General features: G+C 38.4%; 1 protein-coding gene across 1 annotated transcript; it reads left to right on the top strand.

Annotated features, from left to right (window-relative positions):
* Window positions 1-1,151: 1,151 nt before the first annotated feature.
* On the top strand, window positions 1,152-2,081 carry LOC137286432 (probable G-protein coupled receptor 139). Its single transcript, XM_067818290.1, has one exon. The coding sequence runs from the start codon at window positions 1,152-1,154 to the stop codon at window positions 2,079-2,081; it is 930 nt and encodes a 309-aa protein (XP_067674391.1).
* The last annotated feature ends 10,316 nt before the right edge of the window (window positions 2,082-12,397 follow it).

Below are 12,397 nucleotides of genomic sequence, written 5' to 3'. Positions count from 1 at the left end.
TTTCTAATTATTTCTCGTGTTGTGTTTGAAACCGGCAATCAACAGAGGAGCATCATTGCCTCAGGACGCCCAGATCTGTATGCAAGTCTGTATTTTGTCAAGGCAAAACAGTGTAACTCCGTTTAAATGCGTACTGTACTACTGTGTGAGCTGTAATATGATTACAGTACATTGGGATGTCTAGGGTCTATCTAGTTAGAATATGTCTTTCTGAGTACAATATCAGTACCTTGAAACGAGTTGTGGTGATTACCATCTAGTTGTTAGTTGAAAGTCGAAACTTTCGTACAGTTACTTACAGAACACGATACTTTTATGTTATTCAATGTACAGTGAAAATACTAACCATATGTGTATCACTACATTGAAGATACACGTTTTCACACCCAGCCAATTAGTGTTGATTTTGTATACAGTATTGTGCAATCGAAATATCTACCATCGAATTTACAAATAATGCTCATGAAAATACTCTAAAATACAAATATTCTTTCGATACTAATAATATTTTTTTCTTCTCGGGGTTTGGCGCTTCCTCAATTAAAAGTATTTTTATAAGCGTTTTGTTCAAGTCAGACAAGTTTCTTACATCGCAGTATTAACGATAAAAGTAAGAAGAAGAAATATACAAATCTAAACTTAGAAATTCAGAAAAATGGCAAAAGCCGCAGTGTGCAAATATGATGAGCATGCGCTCAATAATAGTGAGTCAGTTAAAGGTCACACACATATATCATGGATAGGCATCAGCAACCATGAGACAGAATTGTGTTACTTATCCTCTAAAGCTAATATAAAATACATAGGATAGAGGTGAAAAGTACCTGCTCCAACACACTACAGAGCTACTTAATGACACACAGAAAAAGAAACTGCGATCAAGAACTCAGTCGGCTTTTGCAGTATTCTATCCTGATTGCAACCAAAATGCATCCCACGTTCATATTTTGACACATATCGCGATACACGGCGTAGGAATGGTGTTTCAGGATATGCAGCTGAATGAACATTGTACAGCAAGTATTACCATTTATTGGGTATGCAATTTCATTGCCACCTACTTAACCATATTATGGACTAATTTCCCAAAGGAAACACCAACACTGAGTATATATTTTGCGTGGAGGTGACAGCTCAGTACAACCACCGTCATGGATTATGTAGACATCGTGATTCTGTTAGTATCTACTGGAATAGTGTTGTGTTTGCTGGGCATTATTGGAAACTCAATAAGCGTGTATGTTCTCTCCAAATTGAATTCAAAGCCATTACGACTGCTGCGGTACCTCAATGTTGTGGTTATAGCACTGTTAGTGATGATCGTTTTTGCGCTTATGACGGTTGTCCTTGAAATTGAACGACTGGTGCCTGGTACTTTGAACGTGTTTCTTTGTATAGCACCATTGTTTTCTACACTTCAAACGTTTGGAGCATACCTGACTGTATTCATAGCATTTGTGAGATGTCTGGCCGTGACAATGCCTTTTAGATTCTCCACTTGTATGCGTGATTCTGTTCAAAACAAGCTGCTCGTAGCTATTGCAGTGTTTTCTCTGTTATTCAACGTACCCGTCTTTCTCCTGTGGATCCTTATCTTTTCGGATTCATTCTCCTTTGTGCTGGTGTTTCTTCATTTTCACGCCACGTACCTTAGTCTGGTATTTTCATGCATTCTCCCTATACTCGTCATCGTCATCTGCAACGTCATCCTCGTGGTTTCCAGATGTAAAATGAGATCAGTAACCCTTCACAATGACGAATGTAGATCCCCTGGCATACGACGCAATCGCGGCGCATTTCAGCTGACATGCCTTGTTCTTACAATAACTGTAATGTTTATTGCCACTCATGGTCCTTTGGGCGTTTACAAATTTGTTACTTTAACGTCTGACATTTCCTCTAAAGTAACTCTCCATGTTGTTTTGTTTTCAATTTTTATGACAATCATAAACAGTGCTACTAACTTCATTTTCTACTGCTTAATCGGTAGTGAATTCAGAACCACCTTAATATCTCTGTGCAAGAAGACGCCTTGTTTTAACACAAGAAGAAACAGGCCTATTCCCTTGTCAGCAATGTAGAACTTTCATGAGCAATCACGGCCATCACAAGAGATCAGTGAAACACAAAGGATTATTCGGATGCTTTTTGTGCTATAAACGATCATCAGAGGGAACATCTTAAGTCGCCAGTGCCAATTGGTGATGTTTTTGTGATATTTGACCAACCCAGAGACTTCAAGAGCGAGGCACTGATTCGATAGATTTGCCAGAAACACCGCTACACATCGCCTGATGTACCTTTTAGCGTAGTATCTATGTATTTATGTAATTACAAGGTGCAAGTTAGTTCGTGTCTGATAGATGTGAACGAAACTGTGTAGCAGTTCCCAGCTTACGTTTCAGCGAAGGTAGAAGACTTTAAAGGTCAGTAAACGTATCTCTTGCCTTAACATTCCTCTTCCTGCTATAGTTACTTGTGTAACTGTTGGATAATTCGACCCTGCGTATTTTTCAGTGTAAAGTTTGTTTAAAGGTCACATGCACGTTAAAACACAACTTAGCAGATTCTGATACCTTTCGGTATCGGTTTCAAATCATCAAAAATGCCAATTCAGTCTATAAAGTTGAAAAAAACGCGATGAAATAAAGCGATTCACTAATTTCAACCCAGCGCTGGGGGAAAAAGTGCTCATAATGCATGCGCAGTGAGTAGGTTTGCAGCGTTTGAAACAGGAAGCATGCCCGGAGTATGAGGTTGTGAGCAGTAGTCTAATCTTGTCTGTGAACATAAACTAGTAAATAATCCACTCGTTACATAAAAAAAAACAAAGCATGTAGATTGTGATAGGCAGACTCTGGCTAACTCAGTTACTAACCATTTGCAAGTTGAAATTAACACCTATCTGACTTATAAACTATAAACAAAGAGCCGACTAAGCGCATCGGCAAATGAACCAGTGGCCAATGACAAGACATCGTTACACATGAGTGCACATCCACAGGCCCTTACTGGGTTCGGAACCTCAATATCACTGTCGCATTCTGTAAATATGTTAACCCGTGAAGATGCGGGTTAGAACTGATCTTAGTAACCCATGCTTGGTGATCGGGTGGCCAGGCTCGCAGACATGGTTGACACATGTCATCGTATCCCACTTGCGTAGAACGATGTTCATTCATGTTTATTCTACACTCGATTATTTACAGACCGCTGCCATATAACTTTAATATTGCTGAGTTCAACGTCATATTCACTCACTCACTCACTCACTCACTCACTCACTCATAATTCATGGAATAGTTAATTATGTCATGATTCTTTGAGAAGTGACTGGCGATAATCAACCAATGTTCATAAGGATGACCCTAGTTGTCGAAATGCAAAGACAACAACAGATTATTTGAATGAAAATGTATAAAGGACAACTTCAGTTCCACTTGCCTTGGTTTCTTGGTTGGCTGTTCTTTACCGCCGCTCTCAGCAATAATCGAGTAAATATTCAAATCTGGTCCCCACAATCCAGTGATTCACGGTATGAGCATCGATCTACGCAACTGGCATTCCATGACATGTGTCGACCAAGTCAGCGAGCCTGACCGCCCCCATATTTATCAAACATAGTGATGTCTCTGTTGTTCTTGCAGAACATGTTGATATCCACAGCATGTGCCAGTGACATTGTAATCTCAGTTCGTCGCCATTATCTGTTATGATAATTCAACCGTTGCTGTCTTCCATCGATCGCAAACGTAAATCGTCTTTCCTTCATTACTCAATGACAGATATTCCCACCCGAGTCTTCATGGATATGTGTTGGTAGTACTAGTAGTAAGCGACATAGTTACATCGCCACAGCTAGATTAGATTAGATAAATGTGATGACAGACTGATGTATTTTCTCAATACCAATCTTTGCCAATGTGTCCAACAGAAATACGTTCACGCCCTTTGTACTTCAACCTCAACACATTATATATTCCTCTTCCCAAAGGAAATAGCAGCATGTAGTATGGATACAAAGAGACACTACACTCACTAGATCATTCAGCATGTACAACATCATGAATTCTCTCAGTTATTTTGAAGTGAAGATGTATGGTCACATCACACTATCTTTACTATGTATAATCGGAAACGCGATTAGCGTGTATATTCTTTCCAAGATGAACTCAAAGTCCTTGAGGTTGCTAAAGTACATCAATGTGGTGGATATTGTACTGTTAGCGATGGTTTGCACTTGGATTATGGTGACTACACATGGATTTACTGAATTTACTCTCACTGAAAACATTGTGGAACTGTGTGTTGGGATATTGCCTCTTGTACTTCAGACTTTTGAAGCATACCTGACTGTTTTGATTGCCACTGTGAGATATCTGGCCGTGCCAGTGCCGTTCAGTTTCTCAACTTTCATGCGTGATTCAGTGCAAAATACGTTACTCTTTGCAAGTGCAGTATTTTCAGTATTTTTCAACGTGCCTTTCATACTAGGGCAGTACGTACGAAGAACAGCTTCATACACTTGGATTCCAGATTTCTGCTTCTACTTCCAACAGATATTTTGCTGGTTTCTTCCGATACTCGTCATTGTCAGTTGCAACGCCATCCTACTTATTTCAAGATGTAGGACATTACAAGGACAGGACAACCAAAGTAACTCACCCGATGGACGACACGACAGAAATGCATTTCAGTTGACGTGCCTCGTCCTTGCAATCACTGCAATATTCATTGTCACACACGGGTCTTTGGGTCTTGTTAATATCTATGTTTGGCTTCATCTCTCTGTAAGTGGTATAGTTGAACATTTTGGTAGGTTTTCCAGTTTTATGATTATTACTAACAGTGCTACCAACTTCCTGTTTTATTGTTTGATCGGTAGCAAGTTTAGAACACCTCTCGTATCTCTCTGCAAGAGGAAACCCTGTTCCACATGAAGAAACAGATCTATGTCCGTGTCAACAGTGTAGCATTTTGACTACTTGTTGACTGACTCACTGTTTCCAGTTTGAGATAAATTGGCTACCTGGTGACAACCAGAGAATTCTGTTTGTAAACATTTTACTGCAAGTTGCAGTAGTCTACAACTCGATGGCCAGATTTTGCCAGTTATTATTCACACACACAGAGGGAATATTGTTTCTGGTATTGTGCGTGAAACTGATAATCACCAGATTGTGCTTAAGAATTTAGTATAAGGAATATCTGAATATATCAGTCATGCAATTAGCATTATACCTTAGTAGACTCTTTCACTTGGTGTGGGACAGTAGGTATAGTGGTATGGTTCCTCTGTACCAATGGGCAGCCAACAAATTTTACTCCCATTGTTCCTGGCCATCAACTGACTTTGTGTTCATCTTTCTACCGTACACTGATTGACGAAGTCACAGCATAAATAAAATGTATACATTGTACAATGTGCGTGAGTGAGTTAATATCTCAGCCATATCGTGATGAGAACATTTAACATTTAAATGAAATATATGCATATCGTAAAAATCTGTCAACGAAGGACAGTAAAACAACTAGGATATCACAATTTCAATTGTGAATATAAAACAGGCTATAGATAGCCAACAACAGACATTGTACAAAGAGTATTCAAAATGTTCTTATATCTGAATAAATGGAATAATACATGTATAACTTTATTGTATAACATACAGCTTGAGTCGATTTTAACTTTTCAAACAGTCGTAAATGTAAAATATCCAAATACATAATAGGTATAAATATCATTTTGAATTCTATAGAAAATTCCCCCCATTGTGCAGTGAGGGCAAACTTACTGGAAACTACGTACACCGTAAACGTGGCCAGTTGACTCATTACTAATTACCATTCAGGGCAATATTTAGTCCGTGTTTTTAAATCTAAATACTAACTATTTACTCGCTTGAATTTTTTTTAAAAAGTCAACTTAGTGATCATAGGTATTTTGTTTTCGTCACATGACCAATCCTCGTGGATCATCCAAGAATCCGTTATGATGTTTCGGAAATTAAACACACAGGAACGCCGAAGTGAACTTTCAGCTTTATTTCAGAGAGTTTGCATAACAACCTCCTGTGCCCATGTCGTTAATGTTACCCCTCTAACATCACGTAGAATTCGAACAGAAGTTAGTACATGTATCCTCGAATTCTTGATATTTTACACTAAAATGACAAACTAAGGATCATTTTATAATGTAAATTACCATTTAATAATTGGTTCTTTAAATGAAATGGAGTTGTTAGAATCATTAAAAAGAATATGTTTTCGTAACTGATTTTTTTCTAAATGGTAGAGCAACTGAGGTGGCAAAATCCTCAAAGGGGGTCAAAGTACCGTAAAACCATTGTTCCCCTGAGACGGTAAGTAAGTCCCAAAACTTTCAAAGTAAACTTTTCACGTACTAAGTTTTTAAATGTAGTATTTTTGTTGCTTCAATTTTAGACTAAATTTTCCTTCAGTCAGCAGCGACTCCTGAGGGTCCCGGTCAGCAACCACACAAGTTTGCCATAATAGACGACTGTGCTTGTTGTAAGAGACGACTAACCGCATCGGGTGGTCAGATTCGCTGACTCGGTTGACACGTGTCTTCGGTTCCCAGTTGCGCAGATCGATGCTCATGTTGTTGATCACTGGATCGTCTGGTCCAGACTCGATTATTTACAGACCGCAGCCATATAGCTGGAATATTGCTGAGTGCAGTATAAAACTAAACTCACTCACTCACTCACTACAGTCGGCAGCGACTGATGAGATGGTGTAAATCCAGCCAGGGTCCATGCTGGTAGCAAAAGGCCCCATGGTCCATAGCATGGTGATCAACCTTCAGTTGTTAGTCTACAGCCTGTTGATGTATTGACCAAATAATGCTGTTAGTTTTAACTTCACTTACTAGTTTTAACTGAAACTATGATAGTGTTGTTGTTTTACTGTCCTTTGAGGACAGGTTTCATTGTAAACGTCAAATTTGTACTCATCACGATATGGGTAAAACATTGCCGATGTGACGTTAAATATTCACTCACTCACTCCAGTGTCAAAGTGAAAATAAGGCGAAATAACGGAGATGCAAAAACGTAAACCGTGCTCGAAAAGGTTATTTGCTTGATAATGACAGTCAACACTCATGAGATTGTTCTAACTGATGAAGCTGTCAATTTGTCTAGCTGTTATGTAGATGATTTTGTGATTGTTTCTACTGACATTTCAATTTCATGCGTTAAAAGTTTTGTTAAATGCCCAAAGGGAAAGAGCATGACTTGCTTGGGATATTTGTCTGTAGCAGATCATCAATACATCATAAGTATTCAGTCAGCAAATATACTGCTGTCTCTGAACAAAATCATGTAACTTTCTTTTGACGCAAATTTCTGATTCTGTCATTATCATAATTTTTTATGAAAGCTGATTTACGATAGACGCTCTTATACATACATCATTGGCAGAATGGAACATTTTGGGGGACTTTCCTTCAGTTGAATCGCAGGCCGTAAATGGGACATGACATGAGCATGCATCCTCCCCGACCAGTCTAAACGATATGTAATTTTTAAAAGTGAGTCATTTGTTTCGTTTAACCCTTTTCACTTTCCTGAAATCATAGGAAATTTTTCTCCAATGTTATTGTAAAATCAATTCTCGGACACATTCGTCGGCTAGTGGATCACTTCTAAATTAATTATGCGTAAAATGACGATGTTTCGTCGAAATCATATATTGGAGAAACTAACAAACAAAATCAACAAACGTACACATAAAATTATCAAACGTACATCTACATTATTACTTTATCCTTGTGCAATTGTGTAATGCAAGTAATGTGACATCTGAGGTTAAGCTTCTGTCCCCTCGATCGTCACACGTGGAAAATATCAATCCGAAAATAAATACCTGTCAAAAGTCGCAACCTGCAACTTTCATATTTTGTATAAACTGCCGATTTCTTGCTTATTCGATAACATGGATTGTTGCAACCGCGAAAAAAAAACATGTAAATGTAGTATCACTGATGTTCAGAGCTTGGGAACGCCACTTTAACATCAAAGAATCTTCTGGTTTGTTATTTATACAAAGCTTCGAAAAATTGAAGGCGTTTATAGGTGCGGTTTCTTTTTAGTGGACAAAACTTGGTATCGTGAAATAGGGTACCCAACAAATCACGTAAGAATCTTACGTCTTGCTTTAAGGTTATGAAACAAATCACTTTTTCGGGTGAATTCATCTTTTCGGGTGAATATGAACTCATTTCAAAACGCCAATGTAACGCCGTGAATAGCGACTTCACCAGGTGTCAAAAATGGGGAGACTAATGATGCTCCTATATCCACAAGTTATTTTCATAAAGTTCACTTTGCCTGCCTGAAATGACGGTCTTTGCTATCAGGAAACAGAGTATGCTATTTTATAAAGTATACATACACTTACATTCGACATTCAGCTTGACATGACGTTCCATGTCAACCTTAATATCAAGAAGAAGCCTTGTTTGAACACAAGGAGAAACAGGCATATGCCCGTGTCATCAGTGTAGAAGTTTCACGAGCAATCACAGCTATGACAACAGATCAGTGATCATGGTATTATTCGGATGCTCTTTCTGCTATAAACGATAAATCAGAGGGAACATCTTACGATCGCCATTGCGACTTGGTGTCTCTGTGATATTTGACCAACCCACAGGTTTCAAGAGCGAGGTACTGAGTCGACAGATTTGCCACAAACACTGCTACACGTCGCCTGATGTACCTTCCAGCGTAATTTCCATGTCTTTATGTAATTACAAGGTGCAAGTTAGTTCGTGTCAGATAGATGTGACCAACACTATGTGACAGTTCCCAGCTTACGTTTCAGTGAAGACAAAGGACTTTAAAGGTCAGTAAAATTAACTATTTCATAAACATTCCTCTTCCTGGTATATTTATTTGTGTAACTGTTCGAATGATTCGACCGTGCATTTTCAGTGTAAAGTTGCACAGAGTGAATTTCACGAATCGGGATACACAAAACCCGGTTGTCTGATAAAAGTAAAAAGACAGTAAACGTATCTCTTCCTTAAACATTTCTCTTCCTGGTATATTTACTTGTGTAACTCTTCTGATAATTCGACCGAGCGTTTTCTGTGTAAAGTTTGTTTAACATTTGAAAGTTTCAAGGAAGTTTGAGGTCACATTAACGATGTACATGCACAGAGTGAATTTTACGTATTTTACAAAACTTGGTTGTGCGTTGAAAGTAAAAAAGAAGGGTTACAGTTGAACGGATGTACAGTTCATTTGAAATTTTAAGCTCTGTGAGTTCCTTGCCAATGATGTATATACTGCCCAGAATTTGTGGAGAGTGGAGCATGTTCTAGTTTCAAATCATCACATTATAACAAATCGGTTCCTCAATGCCTTTTTAGGCGTGACTTCTCACTTCATCTTCCCCATCAAACACCAAACACAGAAGTACTTTGTGGCTGCAGAAGGAACTCTCCTGTGTGGCGAAGATTTACCGAGCTTACTATAGCTACTTCCGAATGATTCCTATTCACCAGTTGCTCATGTAACCCCTAGCGTAAACGTACATCATTTCGAATCGTCCTCCTGTTGATGATATTTTTTTTAAAATATACAAAGATCTCTTTCCAGTTTGTGAGCTGGTGGAATAGCAGCAGTTTACACTTTTGAATTTGAATGTTCAGTTTTAGTATGTCACAGTTACAAAAAGGTATTTTTTAACTGAGCTACACACATTATATCCGTGTGAGGTCACGGTCTGCTGCAATTCGTTGTAGAGATTTTCTTGGCGTTGGTACGTTCAGTTCAGGAACCTTTAGCAGGGATAGATATGGGCTATTTTGGCTATGGCCATGCACCATTACCCAACTTAATTATTCCATAATTATACTCTCGAGCAGTTTAAGTCTTTGTACTTCCTCCTTGGTTCACACAGGTCATCGTATCCCAGTTGTGTAGAACGATGATCATGATGTTGATCACTGGATTGTTTATTCGAGCCTCGATTATTTACAGACCGCCGCCACATAGCTTTAATATTGCTGAGTTTGGCGTAATATTCACTCACTCACTCATACTTCACTGAATCATTAATAATGTTATGACTCTTTGAGATGTGACTGGCGAGAAGGAGCCGATGTTAATAAGGATGACTTTTGTTGTGGAAATGCAAAGGCAACAACAGATTCTTTGAATAGAAATGTTTGTATGTCAATTTCAGATCCACTTGCCTAGGTTTGTTGGTTGGTTGTTCTTTAACGCCGCACTCGAGTAAATAATCCGTTTAATAATCAAATCTGTCCCCACATTGATTCACGGCATGAGCATCGATCTACGCAATTGGCATACCATGACATGTGTCAACCAAGTCAGCGACCCTGACCGACCACTTATTTATCACACATACTGATGTAATCCATTCATACCTACATAGCTCCATACAAACAAAGCTTCATAGTCTCAGCTTGTGCCAAATAAACGATAAAAACCATCATCAAACTTTGTTTTGCATGAAAACCAAGTCCATTGTACAATTCCGCCTCATATTCGATTTGTTTGGTTCTATATCACAAGCACATAAGCATGTTCGTTGAAGCCAATGTCACGGCGTTTAAGCTGCTATGCCTTCACTGTAAAAGACTTTTAAAGTTTGTTAGTGTGTTGATCAACCCGGAATATAGTACAGTGATTTCTCATTCCATATGTACCAAGGACTGGAAGTGAACTCTATAACTATGTGCCAAAATATAGTGCCTTTTAGTATCATGTGTGACAAGTCTTAAAAAATGTTGCATATGCATTTACAAACAACTATTGTGAAACAATAGCCAGTAGCCTTAACTCCGGGTTGTCTTTTAAGTTCATGTTTTATTACTCAAGTTTGTTTATGAACTTTATCGCTCAGGTTTTATAATAATGGCTGTCAGTTCAATTTGAAAATAAGGGGGATGTAATGTATTGACCATTTGTGCTTGTCATAAGCTATGTATTGCTATAAGCGACATAAACATCCGGGCACTTCCGGTTCAGCCATAACTTCCTGTCATGTCGTATCTTACATTCATCAAGGAGACATGTACGACAGACCAAGATGATGCACCCATCGGCTAGCGTAATTACAGTCATCTTTCTTGTCAGTTCTTGAGAATCTGAGCACATTCAGACTTGATCGTGAGAGAGGTTCATAGAGTATTTGTACATATTCGATTTGTGACTGTTTGGATATAGGATAATTAGGATGGTAAGTGTCAGTGATTTGCAAATATATTCATTCTTTTAAGCTCTGTCGAACCAAAAAATGGTTAATTAAAAGGAAAAAGCAAAGTCATTGTCATGTCAGATAGCAACAAAATGTAACCGTATTTGGTTTGTTTAGAATCACATTATCATAATCATTGGTAATAACTGATTGTAATTCGTGCTCGGTTGTCTGACGAATGTGGAACGGTTTCGATTTGACAGACGGAAAGTTCTGGTACCGATAATGGTCACCCCGATGATCAATAGCAATGACTATGATAATGGCGGTCCAAACAAGCTAATCACTGAAACCACTTCGATGCTTTATACATTGCACCTGAATGACACTCTTTACCAAGATATGTTATCCATAGTTTGTATATTTGAAGAGACTACGTTTACTAAATTGTGCAGTGATATTTTACAAATAATGCAACACCAGCTAATCCGACTCCAGTATCTCTACTTTTAACACGAGTACCATACTTATGCTTCCAGTATCAACATAAACCAAGGAACTTTCAGCATATACACTGACATCGTAGCTGTCATATGAAGCTGGCGGAATGAAAATTGTGATTTAAAAGTTTAATGATAAATCGGAAAACCTTACTATCAGAGAATGTTGAAGAGAGTATGTCTCATATGTATGAAATCATACGTCCCTTGCTGAAGTGAGTTTATAGCTGTGTTATTGTTTGTGATTCATTTATACCTATATACGGCCTGGCTTTAGTCTGTTCATGTCTTTTCTTTCCTGATCAGTGCACTTCTTCATTCTGCATCACCAGTTCTTTATCTGTAGTATGCTCTCGGTAAACTGTTTCACTTCTCATTCCGCATGTTCTTCCTCAGATTAACGGAAACTATTTGTTCTCCTATTTTGGTCACGGGATTCAGATTTTATAGATACTTACGAGGACTGATCTTCTGAATGAAGCTGATGTTTCCGTTGTTGTTGCAGATCATGTTGATATCCACAATGTAACATTGTAATCTCAGTTCGTTGCCATTATCCATTATGATAATTGAGCTGTTGCTGCCTGCCATCGACCGCACATGTAAATCGTCTTTCCTTCATTGCTTAATGGCAAATATACCCACCCAAGTCTTCATGCATATGTGTTGGTAGTACTGGTAGTAAGCGACGTAGTTACATC

The sequence above is a fragment of the Haliotis asinina genome, chromosome 6 (genome assembly GCF_037392515.1).
Source record: "Haliotis asinina isolate JCU_RB_2024 chromosome 6, JCU_Hal_asi_v2, whole genome shotgun sequence".
In the NCBI taxonomy this organism is placed as follows: Eukaryota; Metazoa; Mollusca; class Gastropoda; order Lepetellida; family Haliotidae; genus Haliotis; species Haliotis asinina.
This window is presented reverse-complemented; position numbering and strand designations above follow the sequence as displayed.